The sequence below is a fragment of the Panulirus ornatus genome, chromosome 29 (genome assembly GCF_036320965.1).
Source record: "Panulirus ornatus isolate Po-2019 chromosome 29, ASM3632096v1, whole genome shotgun sequence".
In the NCBI taxonomy this organism is placed as follows: Eukaryota; Metazoa; Arthropoda; class Malacostraca; order Decapoda; family Palinuridae; genus Panulirus; species Panulirus ornatus.
This window is the reverse complement of record NC_092252.1, coordinates 1,083,956-1,097,953: the sequence shown is the minus strand read 5'-3', so window position 1 is coordinate 1,097,953 and position 13,998 is coordinate 1,083,956. Positions and strand designations below refer to the sequence as shown.

Below are 13,998 nucleotides of genomic sequence, written 5' to 3'. Positions count from 1 at the left end.
TGGGTCGGCCTCCCCTCCCCCTGGGGCAGGGTGGTGTTGCCTGGGTCGGTGCCCCCTCCCCCTGGGGCAGGGTGGTGTTGCCTGGGTCGGTGCCCCCTCCCCCTGGGGCAAGGTGGTGTTGCCTGGGTCGGTGCCCCCTCCCCCTGGGGCAAGGTGGTGTTGCCTGGGTCGGTGCCCCCTCCCCCTGGGGCAGGGTGGTGTTGCCTGGGTCGGTGCCCCCTCCCCCTGGGGCAGGGTGGTGTTGCCTGGGTCGGTGCCCCCTCCCCCTGGGGCAGGGTGGTGTTGCCTGGGTCGGTGCCCCCTCCCCCTGGGGCATGGTGGTGTTGCCTGGGTCGGCGCCCCCTCCCCCTGGGGCAAGGTGGTGTTGCCTGGGTCGGTGCCCCCACCCCCTGGGGCAAGGTGGTGTTGCCTGGGTCGGTGCCCCCTCCCCCTGGGGCAGGGTGGTGTTGCCTGGGTCGGCGCCCCCTCCCCCTGGGGCAAGGTGGTGTTGCCTGGGTCGGCGCCCCCTCCCCCTGGGGCAAGGTGGTGTTGCCTGGGTCGGTGCCCCCTCCCCCTGGGGCAGGGTGGTGTTGCCTGGGTCGGTGCCCCCTCCCCCTGGGGCAAGGTGGTGTTGCCTGGGTCGGTGCCCCCTCCCCCTGGGGCAGGGTGGTGTTGCCTGGGTCGGTGCCCCCTCCCCCTGGGGCAGGGTGGTGTTGCCTGGGTCGGTGCCCCCTCCCCCTGGGGCAGGGTGGTGTTGCCTGGGTCGGTGCCCCCTCCCCCTGGGGCAGGGTGGTGTTGCCTGGGTCGGTGCCCCCTCCCCCTGGGGCAGGGTGGTGTTGCCTGGGTCGGCCTCCCCTCCCCCTGGGGCATGGTGGTGTTGCCTGGGTCGGCGCCCCCTCCCCCTGGGGCAGGGTGGTGTTGCCTGGGTCGGTGCCCCCTCCCCCTGGGGCAGGGTGGTGTTGCCTGGGTCGGCCTCCCCTCCCCCTGGGGCAAGGTGGTGTTGCCTGGGTCGGCGCCCCCTCCCCCTGGGGCAGGGTGGTGTTGCCTGGGTCGGTGCCCCCTCCCCCTGGGGCAGGGTGGTGTTGCCTGGGTCGGCCTCCCCTCCCCCTGGGGCAAGGTGGTGTTGCCTGGGTCGGCGCCCCCTCCCCCTGGGGCAAGGTGGTGTTGCCTGGGTCGGTGCCCCCTCCCCCTGGGGCAGGGTGGTGTTGCCTGGGTCGGTGCCCCCTCCCCCTGGGGCAGGGTGGTGTTGCCTGGGTCGGCCTCCCCTCCCCCTGGGGCAAGGGTGGTGTTGCCTGGGTCGGCGCCCCCTCCCCCTGGGGCAAGGTGGTGTTGCCTGGGTCGGTGCCCCCTCCCCCTGGGGCAGGGTGGTGTTGCCTGGGTCGGTGCCCCCTCCCCCTGGGGCAGGGTGGTGTTGCCTGGGTCGGCGCCCCCTCCCCCTGGGGCAAGGTGGTGTTGCCTGGGTCGGTGCCCCCTCCCCCTGGGGCAGGGTGGTGTTGCCTGGGTCGGTGCCCCCTCCCCCTGGGGCAAGGTGGTGTTGCCTGGGTCGGTGCCCCCTCCCCCTGGGGCAAGGGTGGTGTTGCCTGGGTCGGTGCCCCCTCCCCCTGGGGCAGGGTGGTGTTGCCTGGGTCGGTGCCCCCTCCCCCTGGCCAGTAGGATGGGGGACGGGGTTGGTGCTGGGCCTGCTGACTCGTCTGGTTACCCTTCATTCTACATGTTTCTCCTTTCACTAACCTGTCTGCTTTCTTCTCTGCTTGTTTGTTCACGGCCTTTGCTTGTTTCCCTGCTTGATTCCCTCGTTTGTAACCCCTTCCCATGGACTGAGTTTAGTGTCCTCTGTAAGGATTATGTACCACATACCTTGTTTGCACCACTCCTGACGTGCATACCGACTTGCTTACACCCCGATGTTCGTACCGCCCTTGCTTTAATCATCTTACTTTTTTGTTGGTCAGTTTTGTTTGGTTACCTGTTATCGCCTGTGCTTGAGAGCTTAGCATATGTCTGGCCAGGTCTTCGTCAGTCTCGTGCCCGTCACTCTCTGTGTGCTCTGCAGTGGCATCAGGTTTGCCTGCTGTCCGTCTGTTCAGAGGCATGTTGCCTCTCCACACATTGCCTTTCATGTGTCAGTCTGTATGTTTTCTACACCTCGTGTGTCTCTAATCTTCCTTCCGGCGTCTTTGTCTTTTATTTCTGTACGAGTCTGTGTCTCCTGTCCTCTCCTTCCCTCTCACAAGTCACCTCCGCATCTCCCCAACACAACACAAAGCCGTTGAGAGAATTAGTTACTATGTAGGTCAACCGCATACTTAGGCTCAGTCATGTAGAGGTTCAATACTTTTCTCTTCTCCAGTTGCACACAGTCACCAATCGCACACAGTCATCAGTCGCACACAGTCACCAGTCAAACACAGTCACCAGCCAAGTTTACGGGTGATAAAGTTGACGGGTAAATTGCCATTGGTGTGGGTTGTTCTTCTGCGTAATGAACAAAGAACTGCTGGTGTGAGGCAGTGTTGTGGGACCGGATGAATAGACCAGTAAGACCTGACTGAATATCTGTATGTACCGCTAGAATTTAACTGAACGTCTTCACGGACAAGAAATTGACTGAATATCTACAGAACCAGAAGAAACTGAGTATCTTTAGAAGACATCGACCTTCAGGAGGGACAGAGCTAATTCCTTCACCAGGGAGATGGTCTGAAGGTAAACCTAATGTAGAAGGAAGCTACACCACCACCAGGGGGCAACACCGGGAGCCACCCACCCACCTGCACGACTGTAGTACTGTAAGGTAACCTCCTCCCATGGTCAAAACACTGTTGAGCTGGGTCACCGAGACCACGCTCCCACAACACCCTCCCTCATCCCCCTTCCCCTCCCCCACCCACCCACAAAAGATAGGTGAAAAAATATCGAAACGACCCGCGACAGTAGGTTGCGTGGGAGGACTGGATGATCCATCTTTCCTCTTTTTCCCTCTCGCTTTCCCCCCGGACAACGTGTTCTCTCTCTCTCTCTCTCTCTCTCTCTCTCTCTCTCTCTCTCTCTCTCTCTCTCTCTCTCTCTCTCTCTCTCTCTCTCTCTCTCTCTCTCTCTCTCTCTCTCTCTCTCATTGCGTGGCACTGTTCCCAGGACTGGCGCTCGCAAGACCCGCTGTGGTCGAGGACGCCAAACTCGCCCCAACAAAAACGAAGGCTAACGGTTTTAACGGCTGTAACGGTTTTTTGCCATTATGGCTCTGGTGATAGATTTGTTCAAAAAACGGTGGCGTGTGTGGCATCATGGATATCTCATGACCTCTTAGTCGCTGGATGAGGCTCGACAGCCCTCTTCACTCTCCCTGGACAAACCTGATGTGTACTTCGTAAGGAGGTAACCCACTTCTCGTAGCGTGTTCAGCTAAGTGACCTTCCAGCGGCGTGTAATTTGCCTGTGATCGGTGTTTGTTGGTCGCATGCATGAAAGCATGCAGGATGCGAGTTGTGACTGTCTTCAAGACGGTCTGAACCCAACGCTTTTATGTCACGACTGGAACCAAACCATTGCGACCTCTCCTAGTCGTCTTATGCGAATAGGTTGTTGGTCGTTAGCGAGTTGCTCAAGGTCATGACCTACCCGCCATCAGCCGAGATAAAACACCAGTACATACACCGTCTGCTCGATCTTATCTCACAAAGGTAAGATGATGATAGTGAACTAGACCTGAATCGTATATTGCCACTGAAAGTGAAAGTAAAACTTGTACGACAGAAGATGAAGACAAGTCCAGCAGTGAACAAAGAACGTTACAAACTCGAGTGTGATAAGAAGCGATAATTTTGATATAACGTTAAATATCATGAACCAGGAGATAAAGGTGTATTGTACAGGCATGGCCGGGTGAACTCCACCAAGAGTAATAACCAAATCCAACCGATAACATGATAAGTCATGTAACTTTTATAAGACAATGAGTAACAAGAGCAGAGGAGGGAAGTATTACACGGAGTTAAGAACTTATGGGTTTCGTCTGTAGCCATCCCGACGAGAGACTTGCCTTCAGGATTTGTTTCCAGTTTGGCTGGTGACTCGAGGATGCCAGTGTGAGGCCAGGAGGAGCCCGGCTACCACATTGTTGTGAGACTAGGATTGGTTGTGCAGCAGACAGGGTGTGGCACAGCTTAGGGTGCAGCAGACGGGGTGTGACACAGCATATGGTGCAGCAGACGAGGTGTGGTACAGCATAGGGTACAGTAGACGGGATGTGGCACAGCATAGAGTACAGCCTGACCTATATTGTACAACCATCATACTGGTCTATAATTCTTTGTTCATATAACTTACTTTCTTTATATGTTCGATAACATTATTCACTTTTAGTTATGGAATTACTTCGTTTCTTTTATTCATATTTACATGGAAAAAGAGAGAATGTTCCACATTATCATAAGCAGCCCACTGGTGCTGGACCCATTTATCAGTTGTTGTATCCTAGGGACTTCATTTGTGTAGACATACAAAGACCAAGTGTTTCTGTGATAGTATGGGAGAGGAGCATGTTGACTGTAGTAGGTAGAAACGAGTACATAGTGGACACGTGCAGGTGTGGGGCAACCATACAGCGGAGGTGACTGTTCCCCTGCTTGAGGTGCAACACACCGTGGCTGGTGACACTCGACCATCATTAACGAATAAATGTTCATTTCTTTCAGATATGTAATGTCATGTAACATGTTTGGTAATCACATCTGAGCATTAGTCTAATATACTTTCCTGAAATGTTTCAGATGAATTTTATTTTCATCTCTTTTATAAGACATGAATAGTGAGATGTACACATTTATATTCATAAACGTGTTATCTTCTTGATATTTAACTTCAAAAATTTTTGCTAATGTTTTCTGTTCTTTTTTAGTCGGTATTTCTTGGTAACTGGGTTCTTTTAATATTCTTATGTGAAATATTCTATATCTTAAGCATTTTAGCGTTTGATATTACTCGGTGTTTGAATTTATATTTTTTTCCTTTACCAGGTGAAAATGGCGCAGATGGATGAGCACATCGCCTTACTGGTAAGGCGAGAGAGAGAGAGAGAGAGAGAGAGAGAGAGAGAGAGAGAGAGAGAGAGAGAGAGACAGACAGAGAGAGAGCATATTGACGCTTACAGGTGTGCGGGTGGTATGCATGTGTTTGTGGGCGGTGTTAGTGTTTTTGGATGAGTTGGGCGTGTGTGAACGTGTTGTCCGCATGGATGGGGTAGAAGTGGGTGGGATGGGCAGGCGGACGTGTGGGTGGGGCGGATAAGCGTGTGGGTGGGGCGGATGGGCGTGTGGATGGAGGGGGTGGGCGTGTGGGTGGGGTGGGCGTCAGACACACAAGGAGTGGTCTGAAAGTGGCGGAAGGGAGGTGGGGTTCTTGTGGACCTGTCTGTCTCACTGCTGTGTGTGGCTGGCTGACTGTCTTGTGTGGCTGGCTGGCTGTCGTGTGTGGCTGGCTGGCTGTCTTGTGTGGCTGGCTGACTGTCTTGTGTGGCTGGCTGACTGTCTTGTGTGGCTGGCTGACTGTCTTGTGTGGCAGACTGGTTGTCGTGTGTGGTTGGCTGGCTGTCTTGTGTGGCTGGTTGGCTGTCTTGTGTGGTTGGCTGACTGTCTTGTGTGGCAGACTGGTTGTCGTGTGTGGCTGGCTGGCTGTCTTGTGTGGCTGGCTGGCTGTCGTGTGTGACTGGCTGACTGTCTTGTGTGGCAGACTGGCTGTCGTGTGTGGCTGGCTGGCTGTCTTGTGTGGCTGGCTGGCTGTCATGTGTGGCTGGCTGACTGTCTTGTGTGGCTGTCTGGCTGTCATGTGTGGTTGGCTGGCTGTCTTGTGTGACTGGCTGGCTGTCTTGTGTGGTTGGCTGACTGTCTTGTGTGGCAGACTGGTTGTCGTGTGTGGCTGGCTGGCTGTCTTGTGTGGCTGGCTGGCTGTCTTGTGTGGTTGGCTGACTGTCTTGTGTGGCAGACTGGTTGTCGTGTGTGGCTGGCTGGCTGTCTTGTGTGACTGGCTGGCTGTCTTGTGTGGTTGGCTGACTGTCTTGTGTGGCAGACTGGTTGTCGTGTGTGGCTGGCTGGCTGTCTTGTGTGGCTGGTTGGCTGTCTTGTGTGGCTGGCTGACTGTCTTGTGTGGCAGACTGGTTGTCGTGTGTGGCTGGCTGGCTGTCTTGTGTGGCTTGTTGGCTGTCTTGTGTGGCTGGCTGACTGTCTTGTGTGGCTGGCTGGCTGTCGTGTGTGACTGGCTGACTGTCTTGTGTGGCAGACTGGTTGTCGTGTGTGACTGGCTGACTGTCTTGTGTGGCAGACTGGTTGTCGTGTGTGACTGGCTGACTGTCTTGTGTGGCAGACTGGTTGTCGTGTGTGGCTGCCTGGCTGCCTTGTGTGGCTTGTTGGCTGTCTTGTGTGGCTGGCTGTCTCATAGCCTAGGAGTATTACAGCGTGTGGTCGCCAACTGTCAGCCGTACTCAGCTGGTCAGTTACACCCCTAGCGCTTCTTTCTCTCTCTCTCTCTCTCTCTCTCTCTCTCTCTCTCTCTCTCTCTCTCTCTCTCTCTCTCTCTCTCTCTCTCTCTCTCTCTCTCTCTAACAGATTTATGTCAGATAAAAACACACAAACTCAGATCGGATATCAACATATAAAAGAAAGTAAGATAAGAGATTCTGGTAGTTGCACAGTATTAGTTAAAATAACAGAGTAAGAAGACGAAGAAATCAAAAAGCGTCAAAATGTAATTTGAAATGGGCAGAAACATAAAACATGGAAGTTAATAAAGAAAAAGAATGAGAGGTCACAGAGCGATTATAGATATATGTGCGATGTTGTGCATAGGTCTGAGAGTGAAGCAAACACCAGTAATGAAAACCTTGAATCTAAAATGCACATTGATAAGATGGCACTACCCAGCCAAGTAACGAGAGACACCATCAGGAGAAATTTCAAAACGACAGAAAAATTTGATGTGGAAGATATTCATTATGTACGTCAGTCATATGAGGCAAAGCTGCGTCCTATGGTCACCAGCCAGGCAAGCGAAAGCAAGCAAACCAAAGAATCTAGAAACATCAAACAAGCAAAGTCAAGGTTGTGAAACATATGAAGTATCATGAAACGTTGGAAGAATCTTAAGTGTACTTAAATGGGAAGAATATAATGAAACGTGATAATGTCTCTCAAAATAACCTGAAGATCTCAAGAATAATGTGTTGACCCTAAAATATTATCACCAATGAAGAAACAAAGTGAGAAAGCCTAAGATTATGCCTGGAAATGTATCAAAAAACATCAAATATTGTTATGGAAAAGTCAACAAAAGAAATGGTGGTACAGAGGAGGTACAGAGAACTACAGAAAACTGCAGTAAGATGGCGAAGAACAGCTTCTGATGAACAACTGTGGTGTGTGATCACGTAATGTGTGTGGCAGGAAACAAAATGTATTATTAACCAAGCAAGATGGGAGGGCTATCAGTGTGAGCCCTGCCTAGTGGCAAGATTTTATCGTATGTAGATACACTCTCTCTCTCTCTCTCTCTCTCTCTCTCTCTCTCTCTCTCTCTCTCTCTCTCTCTCTCTCTCTCTCTCTCTCTCTCTCTCTCTCTCGTGGGGGCTGGTGCTGCCGTGGCCAGTCAGTGTGACGTAACCCGCCAGCTAGGGATCCAGTGTCACCCAGCCAGTCTGACTTGGTTGATGGTCCTCCTCCCAGCCACAGGCTGGCGTGGGCGGGGAGATGGTAGCGGAGGGTGGAAGGATAGAGTGGAGGAGAAGGATGAGTGATGGTGGTAATGGAGTTGAGAGAAAGGGGAACCATGAAAGGGTCGATGAAGGGAAAGAATTTTGAAGGAGGAGTGATAGTAGCCATGACTAATGTGGACACCGTCATAGGCGGGGGACTGAGGCTGGGGCTGGGTTGGGGGTGGTGGAGGAGGTTGAGGGCTGCCCAGTACTTCCTGGTGTTGACCGAAATTAAACCTCACCTCCAGCTTCCTGTATAGTAGATAGTCTTGAAGTACCGTACACCGTCCAGATGTACGGTACAACAGGTCTTGATGTACGGTACAGCAGGTCTTGATGTACGGTACAGCAGGTCTTGATGTACGGTACAGCAGGTCTTGATGTACGGTACAGCAAGTCTTGATGTACGGTACAGCAGGTCTTGATGTACGGTACAGCAGGTCTTGATGTGCGGTGTAACAGGTCTTGATGTACGGTACAGCAGGTCTTGATGTGCGGTGTAACAGGTCTTGATGTACGGTACAGCAGGTCTTGATGTGCGGTGTATCAGGTCTTGATGTACGGTACAGCAGGTCTTGATGTGCGGTGTAACAGGTCTTGATGTACGGTACAGCAGGTCTTGCCAGCCCAAACGGGAGGTTCTTCTCTGTGTCGTGTTTGCATTGGTGGGTGGCAGGTGTGGGTGTGGTGTGGGGGAACTTGGAAAAGGGAATAGGTACAACATTCACACACACACACACACACACACACACACATACCGTATGTATCTTTAAGAAAGGAGCGCAGAAATATACGCTGAACGACATGTGGCATGTAAAGTGCAGGAAAAGATAATGACAAAGCAAATGAACGATTACATTACGTCCAGAGGAGAAGCTACTCAAGTGAGACCCAACACGAACTTAGGGAAGGTAAGTCTCACGTACAACAAACGTTTTGTAAGATCTAGTTTACACAAACGAGAAGATGGACGCAATGATGTCTGTATGTGGACTGCCAGAAAGCATTTAACACCGTAACATACAGTAAGTTCGGAAAGACCCCGGATCTGCCAGCAGGAAAGACCCCGGATCTGCCAGCAGGAATAACGTGCACACTCACAACCAATAAACGCTCATCTTGGCGGACTGGGTCAAACTACCGGTATGATGGAAGTCTTCTTGATATGGGTTGAGGTCATGAGTGGCGTCCCGCAGCGTCCTTGTCTGAGATTATAGCTCTGCTTGAGTACGTAAATGAATGACTTTTCATCTTGATGTGTTTGCAGCAGATGATGAAGTCATGAAGGAAGGAAAATACAAGAATAATTTCATCAACTTACAAGGAGCCCTTAACAGACTCAAAGTTGATCTGATACATGGGTGATGAAATTCAGGCCAGGTAGATGTATAGTAATAAGAACTGAAAAGTTGAACAGAACCTCGATATGAATATCATCCAGCAGAAAAGAAGGCGCAGAAATCTGTGTGAGGGACTTTTGAGAGTTGACCCGTCGCCAAAGTTCTACTTCTGGAGGTTAGTAAAGAAGACAAAGTGTGTGTCTGCAAGTATTAGAACATCAATAAGGTACGTGGATAAGGAAATATTCAGCAAGCTGTTGACATCCTATATTATGTTGACGTAGAATATGCATCTCAGGATTGGTCGCCACACCTTAAGAAGCACAAAGAACTATCAAAGAAGGTCCAGAGCAGAGCAACAAACATGATACCAGAAGTAAGAGACGGAGTTACAGGAAAAGATTAGAGGCCTTAAATTTGCTCATCAAGGAAGAAAGAAGAGTAAGGGGTGACCTGATCACAACCTTTTACTTTTAAACCAGAACTATACAGTAAACAGTGAACAGGTCTTCGCAAGATGCAGTGACAGAACAACCAAAACCATAACATGAAATTAAGCAAAAAATTTGTTAGAAGAGATGTAAAGAAATCCCCTTCAGCATATGAATGGTGGGTGAATGGTGGGTGAATGGTGGATGAATGGTGGGTGAATGGTGGGTGAATGGTGGGTGAATGGTGGGTGAATGGTAGGTGAATGGTAGGTGAATGGTAGGTGAATGGTGGGTGAATGGTGGGTGAATGAAATAAACTGACAGAAAATTGTGAATGTGGAAAGCATACAGAAGTTTGTATGATAAACATTAAGTAATGTGGCCTTACGAAGGTAGAACGTCTTCCCCGTATAGTAGAAGAGATGGAGTGTCACGAGAGTAGAACTCCCTCCACCTAAAACACAAACAGGTAATTATACAACGACCACTACAGTCCTGACTGGAAGGCCAGACAGGTCAACAAGCCAAGCAACAGGTTTGCTTCACCAAACTGCTGGTCTTTTCCTTTCCAGGATGAGCACCTGAAGATGTTGGAGCTAGCCAGTGTTGTAGCTGGCCTGGCTCTGGCTCTTGTATCTGACATTAATCTAGCTGTTATGGTTGGTCTCCTCTCAGCTGTTACTCAGACACTGACTTTATTTTTTCCCCTGTTTGATGTTTTCATTGTTGTTGTTCGTGAGGATTGCTGGTACCCCACCCCTAACGTGTACCGGGGTGCTGGTACCCCACTTCTAACGTGTACCGGGGTGCTGGTACCCCACCCCTAACGTGTATGTGGGGGGAGGGAGAGGGGGGGGGCAGTTAGTCTGAGGGAAAGTTCCAGGTATTATGTGGGAACAAAGACGACCATTGTGAGGGTGAATGAAAGTCATTTTACCCTCCGTCCACTGTACCCTGGTAACCTCCGTCCACTGTACCCTGGTAACCTCCGCCCACTGTACCCTGGTAACCTCCGCCCACTGTACCCTGGTAACCTCCGCCCACTGTACCCTGGTAACCTCCGCCCACTGTACCCTGGTAACCTCCGCCCACTGTACCCTGGTAACCTCCGCCCACTGTACCCTGGTAACCTCCGCCCACTGTACCCTGGTAACCTCCGTCCACTGTACCCTGGTAACCTCCGTCCACTGTACCCTGGTAACCTCCGCCCACTGTACCCTGGTACCCATAGGTCTGTGTACCACCATGATGGACCATATAGTAACCCTGTGTCTTAAAGACGTCAATATTTCTTGCGAGGATCACGTGGGTCAAGCTGTGGTGCGAGGTGACTGACCTGGAGCAGAAATAACAATAGCTGTTTGTCATGGCATAAAAGATGAATTAATGCCCTTATCACGCTCACCTGATGAACGATATATATATATATATATATATATATATATATATATATATATATATATATATATATATATATTTATTATTATTATACTTTGTCGCTGTCTCCCGCGTTTGCGAGGTAGCGCAAGGAAACAGACGAAAGAAATGGCCCAACCCCCCCCCCCCCATACACATGTATATACATACACGTCCACACACGCAAATATACATACCTACACAGCTTTCCATGGTTTACCCCAGACGCTTCACATGCCTTGATTCAATCCACTGACAGCACGTCAACCCCGGTATACCACATCGCTCCAATTCACTCTATTCCTTGCCCTCCTTTCACCCTCCTGCATGTTCAGGCCCCGATCACACAAAATCTTTTTCACTCCATCTTTCCACCTCCAATTTGGTCTCCCTCTTCTCCTCGTTCCCTCCACCTCCGACACATATATCCTCTTGGTCAATCTTTCCTCACTCATTCTCTCCATGTGACCAAACCATTTCAAAACACCCTCTTCTGCTCTCTCAACCACGCTCTTTTTATTTCCACACATCTCTCTTACCCTTACGTTACTTACTCGATCAAATCACCTCACACCACACATTGTCCTCAAACATCTCATTTCCAGCACATCCATCCTCCTGCGCACAACTCTATCCATAGTCCACGCCTCGCAACCATACAACATTGTTGGAACCACTATTCCTTCAAACATACCAATTTTTGCTTTCCGAGATAATGTTCTCGACTTCCACACATTCTTCAAGGCTCCCAGAATTTTCGCCCCCTCCCCCACCCTATGATCCACTTCCGCTTCCATGGTTCCATCCGCTGCCAGATCCACTCCCAGATATCTAAAACACTTTACTTCCTCCAGTTTTTCTCCATTCAAACTTACCTCCCAATTGACTTGACCCTCAGCCCTACTGTACCTAATAACCTTGCTCTTATTCACATTTACTCTTAACTTTCTTCTTTCACACACTTTACCAAACTCAGTCACCAGCTTCTGCAGTTTCTCACATGAATCAGCCACCAGCGCTGTATCATCAGCAAACAACAACTGACTCACTTCCCAAGCTCTCTCATCCACAACAGACTTCATACTTGGCCCTCTTTCCAAAACTCTTACATTCACCTCCCTAACAACCCCATCCATAAACAAATTAAACAACCATGGAGACATCACACACCCCTGCCGCAAACCTACATTCACTGAGAACCAATCACTTTCCTCTCTTCCTACATGTACACATGCCTTACATCCTCGATAAAAACTTTTCACTGCTTCTAACAACTTGCCTCCCACACCATATATTCTTAATACCTTCCACAGAGCATCTCTATCATATGCCTTCTCCAGATCCATAAATGCTACATACGAATCCATTTGCTTTTCTAAGTATTTCTCACATACATTCTTCAAAGCAAACACCTGATCCACACATCCTCTACCACTTCTGAAACCACACTGCTCTTCCCCAATCTGATGCTCTGTACATGCCTTCACCCTCTCAATCAATACCCTCTCATATAATTTACCAGGAATACTCAACAAACTTATACCTCTGTAATTTGAGCACTCACTCTTATCCCCTTTGCCTTTGTGCAATGGCACTATGCACGCATTCCGCCAATCCTCAGGCACCTCACCATGAGTCATACATACATTAAATAACCTTACCAACCGGTTGCGAGGCGTGGGCTATGGATAGAGTTGTGCGCAGGAGGGTGGATGTGCTGGAAATGAGATGTTTGAGGGCAATGTGTGGTGTGAGGTGGTTTGATCGAGTAAGTAATGTAAGGGTAAGAGAGATGTGTGGAAATAAAAAGAGCGTGGTTGAGAGAGCAGAAGAGGGTGTTTTGAAATGGTTTGGGCACATGGAGAGAATGAGTGACGAAAGATTGACCAAGAGGATATATGTGTCGGAGGTGGAGGGAACGAGGAGAAGTGGGAGAACAATTTGGAGGTGGAAAGATGGAGTGAAAAAGATTTTGCGTGATCGGGGCCTGAACATGCAGGAGGGTGAAAGGAGGGCAAGGAATAGAGTGAATTGGATCGATGTGGTATACCGGGGTTGACGTGTGGACGTGTGTGTGTATACATTTGTGTATGGGGGAGAGTAGGGCCATTTCTTTCGTCTGTTTCCTTGCGCTACCTCGCAAACGCGGGAGACAGCGACAAAGCAAAATGAATAAAATAAATAAATAAATATATATATATATATATATATATATATATATATATATATATATATATATATATATATATATATATATATATATATATTCCTATGAGTCCACGGGGAAAACGAAACACGAAAAGTTCCCAAGTGCTCTTTCGTGTGATAATCACATCATCAGGGGAGACACAAGAGAGGAATATAACAGTCAGTTGATATACATCGAAGAGACGAAACTAGGACGCCATTTGGTAAACATGTGATTGTCCAAAACATACAACGAGCGTTCATAAACTTAGCATTTTACAAATCTTATCAACAATAAAGTTATCTAATTTGTACAGACCATCACTAATATTAAGATTATAATTCTTTGTGTATTTAATAATAGAAGATTCAATGATATTTCTCTTGGTAATAGAGTTAGAGTTAACAACTGAGATGGCGTTACTCCAGTCAATACAATGATCATAGTTTTTAACATGATTAAACAAGGCATTTGATTCTTGTCCCGTTCTTATACTATATTTATGTTGCTTAAGTCAAGAGAAAGATCCTTACCAGCCTGACCAACATAGAATTTATCACAGTTGGTTGACGCTGTTGACGGTGCTTCCCTCACCTCTGTTGTGGTTTGAGTATACCTGAAGTCCAGGCTGGTAAGATGGGTCGATGGTCAACCAAACTGTTGGAAGCCGCGGCCCGCAGACCAAAGCCTGGCTGGTCTGATACATTCCGTAAATACTTATCCACGACCTAAATTTTCTCCTCTGTGCATCCCAAACTGTTTCTGGTGGCAGCAGAAACATGCATGCCATCCTTCTAGTGCGACTAATGAAACACATATTCTGTCTACGCTCCAGAGAATACAGAGAATTCGGTCGTTCCTAGTAGTTCAATTCCGTTACTGTGTCAATACTGCGTGGCGTGG

The 13,998-nt window shown here is 49.4% G+C and overlaps 1 protein-coding gene across 3 annotated transcripts in view; it reads left to right on the top strand.

Moving 5' to 3' along the window:
• LOC139757996 (terminal nucleotidyltransferase 5C) overlaps positions 1-13,998 on the top strand; it is a 268,910-nt gene that overhangs the window by 144,605 nt on the left and 110,307 nt on the right. For 2 of the 3 annotated variants that reach the window (XM_071678948.1, XM_071678949.1), the window contains exon 2: positions 4,995-5,033. The exons of the other annotated variant lie outside the window; for it this stretch is intronic. In XM_071678948.1, the coding sequence (XP_071535049.1) occupies positions 4,995-5,033 (39 nt within the window). The remainder of the gene's footprint in view (positions 1-4,994; positions 5,034-13,998) is intronic. 3 annotated transcript variants of the gene reach the window in all.